The 13,749-nt window shown below is 42.9% G+C and overlaps 1 protein-coding gene across 1 annotated transcript in view; it reads right to left on the minus strand.

Moving 5' to 3' along the window:
* The window catches only part of LOC138514007 (L-threonine ammonia-lyase-like), a 416,242-nt gene that overhangs the window by 148,514 nt on the left and 253,979 nt on the right, over nt 1-13,749 (minus strand). The window contains exon 4 of the mRNA XM_069629234.1: nt 12,001-12,131. Coding sequence (XP_069485335.1) covers nt 12,001-12,131 — 131 coding nt within the window. The remainder of the gene's footprint in view (nt 1-12,000; nt 12,132-13,749) is intronic.

A 13,749-nucleotide genomic window follows, 5' to 3' on the forward strand; every position in this document is an offset into this window, starting at 1 on the left:
TCCTCTCTAGCTTCCAGTGACTCTTTTTATGTCTTTTGAAAGTGGGTGTGTGTGCAGCATCACTAGCCAGCCCCTCTTTCAACTTGTCATTGGCCCAATTCTCCCCTCTCCCATGATTGGGGAAGGAACTGTGAGTCAGAGTGATGCTGTAGGTTTTATGGGTCAGAGGATCCTCCCCTGGTCAGTTTGCCCACAAATCTATATTTGATCAAAATACACATTTCTCAAATACATAGTGTTTTGTCATTGCATGTACATATTACCTATCACATGAGGTAGTCTCTGTCCCAAATCTGCTCTTCCTGAGGGCTTGCATTCAGAAACGGCAACATTTTCGATTTTAGTGGGTTATGCAACCTTGGTTCTTCATTAAAAATTTTACACATATACACGGCCTGTCCATACATACTCCAGTAAATTCCCATGTCTCTAGCTTAAACACAGAGTCTGTAGTATCCATAAATAGCGGGGATTTGCCCCAAAACATCACACAAATTCCCAACACGTCTTAAAACGTGCACAGACAATTCACAAGAATTATGGTATCATTTAAATAATTTTGACAAGTCCGCACTGTGAGTTATACATCTTTCTTAGAATCATATTCTGGCCAACAGGGGTGTGTCTTTTCAGGTCACATGGTGTAGAAACCAGTTTATCCAGTTTCTGCCAAGCTCAGAGACCCCGCCCCTCCCAGCTTCTGCCAAGAGGAAGCTATTTTACGGCCACCCTAATAAACCATCTGCCTGGGCCCAGGACAGGCCTTTGTTCAACTCCCTGTAGCTGCTCCACCCCTCATCTAATCAGAGAGGTGACAACTCCTTTTGGCAAGGGGAAGAGTGGCTGAGCAGGTTTTAACTCCTGTGGGGGTAGATGTCAGGCAGAATTCAGTTTCATTAAGCCAGGTTTCAGATAAAATGTCACTTTTTGTTCCCCAGTTTAAGTCAAGACAATTTTTACATATGCAGCTAGAATGCTGATTCTAAGTTCAAAACTATGACATTTCAACAGTGACAAACTATGTGACACTCAAAGTAGGTCACTCAGTTAATTTAAACATTTTCGATTTTTGGTAGTTTTAAATCCAGTTTCAGTTAGGCTGCTGCAGACCTGCAGAGCTCAGCCAGTCTTGTTATGAACATTGTTTTGGGGCTCTTCAACTTCCCAGATTTAGTATGCACACATACTTCATTCTGCCAGATGTCCGCTGGTGTTCAGTGAGATTTTTGGATGTGTTGCAATGTTTGAAAATAGGCATTTTGAGCTGGCATTCAGAGAAACAAAAGTTTTTCCTTTGGCACCCATTTCACTCATGGCACCCCGGCCCATCCTGCTCGCACTGGTGGGTGGCAAGTTAGGCAACTATTTTAGTGTGCACAAACTGCGTGGTTCTCCTAGATTCTGGCGCACATGTGGGCTTTTTGTCCATCTTGGATTTTCTAAGCCCACAGCACCAAATGTTGCAGCATGACAGCTCAAACGTGGGTCAGGACACCCAACAGGTTACAAAATGAAACAATACCACAGCCGCTTACCGTGGCAGAGGCAGGCAGTGTAAATCCATACACGCAAGGCGCCAAGCATGGGAGGCAAGTCAATGCACCAAACCAAACCGGTCCTCAACAGCAAACTCGGCAACGGAGAGAGGGGACGAAAGAAAATCCCAAACTCCCACACACTCACTGCAGTCGCTGTATTAACAGGTGTAATGGATCGGATGGACAGCTGATGGCGCAGCTGGACCGAATAGCCGTGTGGGCACAACAACAGGACTCGACAATGGCTCACGCCGACTCGGGAGATGGCGTTCCTCCACTGCTATCATCCGCTGCCTCCGCTGTCTCCAAAAGAAATGCCCTAAGAACACCCAAGTCCTCGTGTTCCACTCGTTACTGCCCAGCCGTCAGGGCCACTACCACCGCTGTAGGCTACACAAAATTGTTTAGACAAAAGGTAAGTGGCAAACTAGTGAGGACCAGTCAACTGGATAATCACCCAGCTTTGGGCCCCCGACTCCCTGGGTAAATAAGTACAGAAAGATAAGCAGGGTGCAGATGCACCCACTACACTCTCTGCAAATTAACCCATGGGGGGCGGCCACAACCACATAGCCCTTTACCACTCTACAAGCACCAGGAACTTCCAAAACTCATGAGCAGCTCCAGAGCACGCCTAAGCGACTCTATGTTTTCCTGCTCTCTGCTGCTCTCGTGTTACGGGGTCACTCACCAGCTCTCACCTGTTCTCAGGAGCCAGCGACACCATGTATCATCAAAAGCTACCAGGGAAACAGCAAATGCCAGCAGATAGCAACCGACACAGGTACAGCAGCAACAGCCGCTCGCACCACACCAAGTCCCTGCGAGCAGGCTAGAGGAATGGCACCATCAACTAGCAGAACACGTGTCAGCGCGCACTGAAGGGAAACAATCAAAGTCTCAGTCAGCCGCTTCCAATACATTTGATTTCCTATCTGACTTTAAATGACTTTACATGATAATCAAATCTGAAGCAGAAATATGTAGTTGAATTCTTTTGCATTTACAAATACTATACAAGTATTTGATTTGTGACAGTGGCAGCTAACAATTAAAACAAAACATTTTTTTTTAAATGTTTTGTCTGTGTGCCAATGTACTTCTGATAAATAAATGGGAGCACTGTGCAAACCCACATATGTGTATGGCCTATATGTGTTTCTGTAGAACACTTCATTTTAAAAACCAAATGCAAACATCTGTGTGCGTTTGTTGCAACATATTGAAGTCAACAGTGTTAAATTCATCAGCAAGGGAGCTACATAAGTTTCGACCAACAGCTTGCCTAGCTTGCAAACTTCTTCACAGCAGGCTTACATAGAATATGTTACAGTACAGTATGCCCTGGACTTTGCTCATAGCTGCCCGTGCGGTTCCCCAGTCATCAGAGAGAAGTCAGACATTGTGCAGTTCTGAGATGCAAAAGGGACAGCCCGGCGTCCATCAGGGAGTATTGCCAGAGTCACAGTTAGGCGGTTTTGAAAATGGGAGCCCAACACCTTGTAACTTCAGGAAATGGCTCCGCAGTTGACCGTGTGTTAGATTGAACCGCTTACACACCTACATAGGATTACTCAGTTATGCAGCCCAGCCCCAACCCCACAGAGCTATTTAATGCACATGCTGTCATGGTTGGGAGTTGGAATGCAGAGCGATTGGTATGTCAGGAAGTGCAGAGTAGACCATGGCAGAGGAGAAGGAGGTGGAGAGGAGAGAAATAAAAGGAGAACATGGGAGAGAGCTTGGCAAAGCAGCGTGGAGGCAGATACTGATCCATGAGACATGTATTTTTCAATAAGTACACAAACCACTGCAATATGGCCACCACGTTTTAACCGGCTTTGAAAGACATCCCAGCAAGCAGTGTTACCTAGGTAACATATTCTGTGTCAACAAACCCGGAAGAGCGAAGCGCTGTCAGACTTGACCGTCGAAGTGTACTGCGGGACCCAGGGAAGAAAGGCTAGACAATGAAGCGGTAAGCACTTAGATGCTACTTGCAAGATACACTGTTTTCTAGCAATCATGAGAGAGATTAGTCTTAGACCCTATCTCTCTACTCCTGTATAGGCGAACCTAAATGCAAAAGGGAAAAGGAAAAAGGAAGTTGCACAGCGACAACCCGCTCCGGCGCCATCCCTCCTTGTATGATACCTCGCTGCTCTGAATCTCCTACAGGTAGATAGAGGTAAGACATGTTCTCACACTGTGAATCTTGTCTTACACACTTTAACAGTACAGTGATATGGCTTTGTATATTTTCTCTGCCAATTAGTACTGAGGCTTACATACTGGAGACAAATCATTTACCAGTGATTCCATGAGGTAAGATAGCCATGATATACTACATACATTCTTAAAAGTTATTGTGTAGCACATTTTTGGTATGTTACAATAGGATAACGCAGAAAAGGTCATCCTGTGTGTTTACCCTCACAGGCAAACATTTTCTGCTTCTCCCAACACACATACATGGTGCGGATTCTGGAGGCATCCCAGACTCTCTGTGTTCAATTGCTACAACACAGAAAGCTCTTTCACTGGCCCCATGAGGTTCAGGCTGTGGCTACTTTTGGAGCTTGTTTTGAAGTAATTTTCTGTACAGAAAGCATTCATTCTATACATTTTCTAATTGTTATAGATACTAACCACAGGCAGTGAGGCAACACTTTCACTACTCCCGCCCAGATGAAGGCCATTACAACTGAAGCTGATAGAATTTAATAGGCCGAAACACCTTTGTGTCGACTTTTTTGTTTTCAAAAGTGTCAAAAAGACATTCTTTGTTTTGGATACTATGTTATTGTAAAAACATTGGCATTACAAGGCTCGTCTGTACGAATCACTAGATGTCGTTTTACATGTAAGAATTGTGAAATATGTGTATGTTTTATAGGGATGTGTTAGACTCACTATACCTTGATGGTATGGTATGTTTTGTATAATTTACATAAAAAATACACAATAATTGTGATAAAAAAATCATTAGAACAGATTAATTCTTCCTTATGTTGTCTTGTCCAGATACGCCCTGACCAATTGTCTTTCGATAGATCATATGAGTGTGTGGCATAAGAGGGTGCCTTGCAAGTGTGAGTGGTGAGAGTGTCGTAAGCATCTGTGTCATAAGTGTGTGTCCTAAGAGCACGTGGCATAAGAGGAGGTGTTGTAAATCTGTGGCATAAGTGGGATTTGTGTAAGTGTCTGGGACATAATTGTCTGTGTTGTATTTGTCTGTGTCATAAATGTGTTTATAAGAATGTGTGGCATATATGTAGAAATATATAGCATGTACTTTATTTTTAAACGCATGATTTATCCAGTGAAAACTTTGTGTTCATCTTGGGCTGTCAATTGTTAAAACATACGTACATCAAGCCCTATAATCCAAACATATAAAATTATATCTCAGTCAAAGAAACAGCATATATGTTGAAACAACTATAATTGGTCTTTGTTCAAGTGTCGTTGATTGCTTCAGCAGTGACAGTTCTATGGTGTGCTACTTTTTTTGAAACAGTTCTTTTTATGTCATCTACCATATGCTTCTTCTCACTGAAATGTCATGCGCACCATCGGGTGAAAAGGAGGGAGGAATGCCACAATGCTCTCTCCCAGGTCGTAGGAAAGAAAATAACAAATATAAATCAAGTATAACAACACAGCAGCAATTAGCCCCACCCTTGCGTAGATACCTCAGATAATAGATTGTTGCCAGAAACCTAAGTGAGCACTCCTCCAGAGAGCCAGAGTCCATAGGTCGGAGAAGACTGCCCTGACAGTGGTAACTTCAGAATAAACAAAATACAAAAGTTTGTGGGGGCTTGACCTAGGCGACATGGGGATGCAACTAAGGAGAGGGGGGTCCAGGAAGTACACAGTAACATCAATTGAAGAATCCAGTAACATGTCAGTGGAAAATTCCTAGGTAACAAGATGCAAGCAAACACATTCAATTGGCAATCTAAAAACATAGGTTGTGAAAGAGACAAGAGTTCTGGTCACCAATAACAGAAGAACTGAAGTACACGCAAATTGCAGGTCAAGAAGACAACAAGTGGTCAGATACTGTACACCTTACCAAGATATCAGGTTTCAGGACACCCTAAGAAAGGGGTCAGAATACAGACAGGAAATCGCTTAACCAGAAAGTCAAGATCATAAATGGGTGCAGGGATGCAGGGATCACAGCAAGAGTGCCACTAAAATCAGGACTGACACTCAGTTGAAAAGCAAAAAAATGTCCAACTGCTGCAGCCACAGGAGAGATAGGCATTGGCGTGTTCACCTTGCTGGACGTCTGTGATGCAACGATATCACCATGTACTGAGTGCAATGGGAAACATGGTCCTTGAGATTGCTGCATTCCTGACAGCTGCGACCACTTGTTAAATGAATTTGGGTTCATGACAGGACGTGACAATGACAAACAAGAAGGAGGAGAACAAATGTGGGAAGGAGACAGAAAAGCGTGGAGGGGTTTGAGAGAGACCACGGAGGAGAGAAGGTGGACGGACATTGCCCAATTGGAACAAACAGGCAGGAAGAGCAAGCATGCTACAATACTGAGAAAAAGAAGGGGAGGGGGAAAGAACATGTGGCAGAGTGTCAAAGAGGTGGTAGAAAAGATGGGAGAGGAGCAATAGAAAAATCACGGGATCAGAAGAGGAGATACTCTGACTTATGAGATCCTCCCAAATTGTCAAGCAGGTGAAGGAAGGTGGGGTGTTGGGAAATAGAACTAGGTCCCGTCCAAAGATGAAGACTTGCAATACAGAACCCAGCCTACAGCACAGTCTAAGTGACACAGAGCCTGGTTGATACTCTGGAGTTACGCCTAGCATATTTCAGCACGCCACATTGCTGCAGCCTAGGCTTAATATGTACACCTAGGCCGCGAGTCCCAGTCTGTACAGTCTCTTGAGAACTGAAAAATAAGGGTGAGAAATAGAGCCCTGCCTGAAGGAACGAAGAAAAGAAATGCTGGTCCCTTCATCCCCACAAACTATGAGTGACTGAGTTAGAATTGACAAAGTCCATTGGGAAGGGATCCTAGATTTGAACCGGGCAAGGGCACTCAGCCAATCAGGTGGCTGCAACATCGGCGATAATATACCGTGTACTGCCCGCTGCTTCCAGCTACCAGAGGCCCTCACACCGGTGGCACTGTCCTGATTGTGGGGAGGCAACAGGGAGCCTCTCAGGATGAACCATGCAGTGCAAATGCCTATCACCACCTTGTTGGGGGCGGACATGGCCAGTAACGGCCCACAGGCCTCGCTGAGGCCCTCACTTCATTTGGCTTGCCTAGGCATGGGCTGGTGGGCCATTGCCGGCCATGTCTGCCCTATGACAAGGGGGTGATTGCTATATTGAGAGACTTTTTTATGACCCTGAACTTATTCTTTCTTGGAGCCAAGAGACTGTTGCTGATATAGGTTTTGTGATAACTCAGAGATTGCTAAATACCTAAGTAACAAGCCCAAAAGCTCTAGGTGTGAGACCAGAGGACTCACAGACATTTAAATAATGAGTTGCATCTTTGAAGATTTACCGGGAGAAAGAAGCCTGATACGTGGAACGGGGAAAGCGAGATGCCATGGCAAGGAGACACCACTATAAAAACTGTCTGAAACCCAGAATTCCCCAAAGTTGTAGATGGAGGACAGGGGGGTGGTTGGGAGAGGTGCTTTTGGGTGTCTTTGTAAACTATTTTAATATGACCATTCTAAATAATTGCATAAATACACCTAATTGGTGTATGTGTGTTGTTGACCCCACTTAGTCTTGTGACAACACCAGGTGGTTATTTAAAGAAGGTAATCTAGCTGTTTAGTGAGAACCTAAATGGTAAAGTCCCAGAGAAGCAAGCAATATACTAAGTGATTTGATGCCAAGAAGAGAATAAAAAAACATGATTTCAAATTTGGAGAGTGCATAAAAACACATTTGCCAGGTAGGTGCGATCCTTGTAGGTCATTTGTGCCTTGAAACAGTCAATTACGACAATGTTCTGTCCAGAATATGCTCAGGTAGCCAACAGGGTTCTTGTTAATTTTTCGATTACAGCTTACATTTGTGCATTTCATCCAGTATGATAGTGAGAAGAGTCCCTGAGTCTGCCATGAGTCCTACGACAACCTCTCATAATCTGAACGACTGGCCTAAGTAGGTTCTCAAAATAAATAAATACATTGGGAGCAGTCAGACTATACATCCCAGCAATAGATACATTTCTATAACTGCAACGTGCACAAGTTACTTCTATAAAGGAGATATCACAGACGTTGTTGGCACAAACGATAAACCGGCGGCAAATGGCAGAGTGGCAGGTCTGTTATCAGCTTCCATCCAAATGATTTTTCCATCTGATAACCAGGCCCTACAAAAGTTCCAAATCCAACTCTAAGCACAGTTAAAAATTATGCATACTGGGTCCACATTTCTATAGAAGTAAAGAAAGAATTTGAGCAGGCCTCGCAAATTCTTAACAATCCCACTAGACCTTAATTTACGTAGTTAACCTAAGATAAATGCACTCATCCCATGGTGACGTGCAGCAAAATATTTACCAGTGCTTTCTGTAAAAGGGTGCATGTCACCAAAGCCAGCCATCCACAATAAAACTTTTATTTGCCATTTACTGCAAAAAGTTTCAAACATCGCCATACTTGCCAGCAAGGTTGAGTATCATGTAAATGTTATTGGTCCTTCATTGTTACTGGTCCTCTCTAAAAACCCACCTGCTACAGTCCTCTAATTGATTAAATCTGAACAGTGATTCATTTACTCTTATGAACGCTAATTGATTGTTACTGTTTATGAACACTGATTGACTGGTTACTCCCAGGAATGAAAATTGATTGTTACTATTTATGGACACAGTTTGAATGTTACTGTTTATGAACGCTGATTTGCATTCTGATTCATTATATTGTTGACTGTCCTATGTAAAGCGCTTTGGACAAAGGCGCTATATAAAACACAATAAATAAAAAATACAAATACAAAATAAAATCTCCTTGCCAATGTGAGTGGGCTAGTAGATTTTGCAAGCCCTGTACATCAATGGCTAAAACACATTGCGGCGTGGAACATAAGATCAATGATCGGCTTCTCCCCATAAAAGTCACTTAGAGTGTGATGCCAGCCACATAGGATGAAGGTTCATTGTAGCCAGACTTCAACTAGCAGGATATGGTATCAACAGGAATCCTTGTTGGATATCATTTATGTGGATATGCTTGCAGGGTCCTTTACAGTTTGGCAAAAGACAAAGTTCTGTTGCATGATCTGTCTGAGGATGAACAATTTGTTTTACCATAAGGTACATTAAAACTTGGCGGGGGACCAAATCCAAAGGCTTCAGAGCACTGGCCATGCAATTGGGAAATTCGGTCTTCCTAGAGAAATCAGGATTGAAGCATAATATATCCTAAGGATATACAGTGCTGTCGTGGGTGAGGGTTCACTTCATGTCAGCAGGTAAACAAAGTGGCTGGGTTCTTCACAGAGATATGTTTCTAAATATCGGATTCCTTTGGGGTCCTTTATCAGTAGATCTTTTTGCCCCAAAAACTAGATCCACAAACTATTGCAACAGTTGAGTTTGTTTTTAGATGCATTTTGTTTAAACATGGGGTCCAGGGATTGAATTGTTTTCACAACATTTGCAATGAGGCCCAGTTTGTTGTTACATGCTTGGTTCAGATAGCCAGGTTGGTAATCGCAACACTATATTTGTTGGGCAAGGTAGCCAGGGATTTGGGAAATGTTTAAAGAATAGTCAATTCTCCTTCCATCCTTCCCTGTGTTGACAAGTCCCAACAACCGTGACGCTCATTGCTGCTTACCAACAAAGTTGTTTTAATAGTCTTGTAGCGTCTCCTGGACAAATTGGCACCCTTGATGTTTTGCAATCAACTTCAGCTCTTCCCATAAAATCATGGGCACTGAGTACTGTCCAGTCCTACCGCTGTGCATTGACTGCCTCAGTTAGCGGATGTATACGAAAGGATGGAGACATTCCATTCAGGAAGATAACATACTCAAGGTGAACTTTTCTGTAAATTTGGCTAAAAGGGCATCTTACCAAACAGCCAATTTATATCTGCCAGCTATAGCCATGATATTTCATAGAAGAAGGCCCTCTGGCTGTGGAACACCCTTTAGATTGTAGATTATTGAAAGGTGTTTGGATAACCAATCCTCCCCTTCCTTGATTTTTTTTTGTAAACAATGTTTATTATTTTATATGATCACAATAACTTACAGACTTGCATAAACATGTTCATCACAATTCACATCAAGTCAAGGCTGTCTGCTACACCCACACACCCCAACTCCTCCCACCCCTTCCCCGGCTTACATCACACACAATGGTTACTGCCCTCACGACTGTATTCCATGACGACCGCGCTGGCCGCCCTCTCCTCCTGTACGTGTGTTCTCAACGTCTGTAAGACCTTGCACAGAAGTAGCCAAATCCGCTATCAGGCACTTCCAGTCCTCCACCTCCTCCCCCTCGCCTAGTTCCATGTCCCAGCCCACTGCTTCGTGCCATACCATGGCCTCTGCGTTTGCCCACTATCAGATCTGTCCACCATATCTGCACGACCGGCCTCGCATGTGCTTTCCATCCCATCGCTATCCTGCATTTCGCAAGCATGTATGCCAGATCCTTAAGCTTATTCACATATCTCTCTCCATTGGGCCTTGTGAAACCCCCTAGCAGAGAGGCTAGCCTCCCCTTCCTAAATATTCTCAAATGTGGGGTCTATGTTGTTTTGCACCAGGCACACAAATAATGAAATTGTCATTCAAAACTCTGACGGCTAAATTGGTGGCTTTGAGGTCGCTGGTGGTTTTTGCTGAGACTCATATTAGTGCCTTAGATTTTAAGGGTGGAGGATTTACTCTTTCTGGTGTTTACTTACTTCTGTTGCAACATACAAAAACTGCCTCCAAGTGATTGAATGTCTGGCATTTCCACAATCTTGGAATATTTCTGCAGTTGAATCTATGTAACAAAGTAATGGTCGTTGGGCTGTCGCGTTACTGGGTGAGCTTAGGTATCCCTATACCTTATTATTCAAACCCTTCCTGAGTGTGTACAACCTTGCGAGCGCCTGTCCCCTATCCTTATCTGAATAGTTGATAAATTGACTATTGTCTCTCTTCAATGGAGTTTTATTTATATTAACCTTCAGAAGGGTGATCCTTCCGTGCTAGCTGGTAGCACAGAAGGGCAATATAAATAAAACTCAATTGAAGAGACACTAAATCAATCGAAGTCAATTTATTAACTATCCAGTTAAGGATAGGGGGCAGGCGCTGGCAAGGGATGACACACTCAGGAATCTATATAACCGTATGAGTTCTTAACAGCAGACTTAAGAAGCTCGGATTCCTCCATGTTTATAAAATTTCATCTGATTTATGCTCTGGTTTCATCCCGTACCTTGGCTCGTCAGGTTAGGTGGACTGCATGAAGGAAGTCAGGTGGATGCATCAGTATTAGGGGCTCATTCATCAAGAGAAGCAATGATATGATATGCTATTTATAAAGCGCTTAATACCCAGAGGTTTCTAAGTGCGGACCTGGGGATTGAACCAGAGTTGCTCTGTGTCATCTTGCTTCCAAGGCGAGTATGTTGCCCCTGAGCTATCCTCCCGAGACAAGGGCTTCCAAAGCCACCCTTTACTTTTAATTGTAAACCTGTTATGCATGCTTCATCCATTGTTTTATCGTGGCTTTGAAGTATGCATAATAGAAGCCTCTGCGCCATGTCATAGAATACCGTGTGGAGGTGAGTATTATCCCTCCACCCCCTCTATCCCCATACCGGTTTTCCTTACTCTTGGTTTCTTATAACTTTATAACTGAATGAGGGTCACTTCCAGAGATTTGTCATGGCTATTTTGGAACTTATGATACCCCAATTATCATTGGTCTGAAGATGTATTTTGTAAACTGATGAAAGTGACACGGTTTCCAACTTCTGAAAGGGGCAGCTCACTGAGAGAAAAGAGGGTCTGCTGTTCCCCAAGATGACGAATCTACAAGGGGAGTGTGCACCATTGGTGCAGGACACTATGAAGGGAGGAGCTTTAGAAAGAGTGTATTATGTGAGCTCTACTTTTTTGTAAATATCTTGCTCCTAAAAATATTATTTTATTTAATAAAGGCTAACAGACAAGAGAAGTGCACAAAACGTGCCTTCATGGAATCAAAACTGATGTTGTTATTACAAAAAACAATGTGTATTCTCATGTTCACAGATGTCTGTCCTGTAACATGGAACCTCTGAAGCATCACGTTAGTGCACCATAATGACAGGATCCATTAAGTCTGGTTTAATTAAAGTGCTAAATACACAGTGATATGGTTACTGTAGCTTACAATCAGGGCCCAAGATGAACAGCACTTAAGATTAGTTAAATTTGAGCAACAACCTCTTACCTTCCATAACCGGATATTAAATCTAAGTCATCAAATGGATGTAGAAAAGTCATGTTGTGATCTCTGACATACCGGTCCACTGCTGTTTTCAAGCATTCAGGTGCAAGCATTTCAACATCCACTCCATAACTCTAGAACAATTAAATGGGTCACAGATAAGAGTCGTGCAACATTTAAAACTCATTTTCAACGAGTCTTTTATGATCATGAATTTCATTTTACATATCCTACATAAAATATGACTTATAAAATGTAAACTGCAATGGCGAATACATGTTAAAATATGTAATTCATAACAATGTTGATTCCACAAAATGATTCCTTAAGATCAAGAACAATGGTTAAAGTATGTATTTAAGCAAGGGGTTGTCAGATGGCGCAGAAGGCTAATATTTGAAATTTAGTGGGCCAGCCCGACCCTGCTTCGAAATGGGACGAGTCCAGGGTCGGACTGGGCCACCTCGACACGGAAAAGTGCACAGAGCAAATTAAGAAAGCAGGAGATGGAACGATGGATGCTGGGACTGGAATGGAAAGTTCCTAAATCTGGATCTTGGAGGCAAAGTTCCTTGAACCAATTTAGAAAGTGTAAAAAAGGTAGCAGGCGCCCCTCTAGAAAGAACATGGCATGATAACCTGTTCTGTGTTTTTCTCCCCACTTTGAGAGTCAGTGGCTTTCACAAAGGAGGAATAACCATTTGCATATCAGTCTTTGTCCTGCCCAGAAGGGCGGTCCAGCACCGAAATGCCAGGCAAACCTCCTTTGAACAAGAGTTCCAACAGCAACCCCAGACACGTGTTTCAGCCTTGTTGGGCCTCATCAGTGAGATGGAGCTGTACTTCTTTGAGTACAGTGAGCAGGGAGTCCACGTCTGCATTCCCCCAGGTAACATAGGGTGACCAACTCCAAGTTCCTTGCAAAATACAAAAAAGGTAGCAGGCACCCCTCTCTAGAAAGAACATTTCATGATAACCTGTTCTGTGGTTCTTCCCACTTTGAGAGTCTGCAGCCATCGCTTTTAGCTCACTGTACCTTTCACAAAAGAGGAATACCCATTTGCATATCAGTCTTTGTCCCGCCCAAAAGGGCAGTCCAGCACTGAAATGCCAGGCAAACCTCCTTTGAACAAGAGTTAGATATATTGACGACATATTTGGTATTTGGAATGGTACAAAACAAGAGTTGACTGAGTTTTGGCAATATATCAACCGGTGCAATCCACGGATCAAATTTACTATGGAAATTGGGACACCACAGGTGAACTTTCTGGATGTAACAGTGGAATGGAAAGACATGGAATTAATAACATCAATGTTCAGAAAACCAACTGATGTTAATAGCTCCCTACATTTTAACAGCTTCCACCCGAGACATTTAAAAGAAAATCTACGGTACAGCCAACTTTTACGTGCAAAACTGATCACTTCCAACACAGAAAGGCTCCAGACAGAATTTGATACCATGCGATCGAGATTTTTAGAAAGAGGATTCCCGGAAGAAGTGGTGGCACAAGCCATTACCAGGACTGAATCACATCCTCGAGATGTATTACTTAACAAACAATCTTCACAAACGAAATCCAACCTCATTTATACATTGAAGTACTCTGCACAGAGTTTTCAAGTCAAAAAGATTATTACAAAGAACTGGGATCTGATCAAATCAGATCCTAATCTTTTTTTTTTATAACAAATTTTATTACATTTTGTGCAATAAGACAACAAGTTACCAGCAAAACCATAAGACTT

The sequence above is a fragment of the Ambystoma mexicanum genome, chromosome 12 (assembly GCF_040938575.1).
Source record: "Ambystoma mexicanum isolate Mex_15411 chromosome 12, UKY_AmexF1_1, whole genome shotgun sequence".
Taxonomy (NCBI): domain Eukaryota; kingdom Metazoa; phylum Chordata; class Amphibia; order Caudata; family Ambystomatidae; genus Ambystoma; species Ambystoma mexicanum.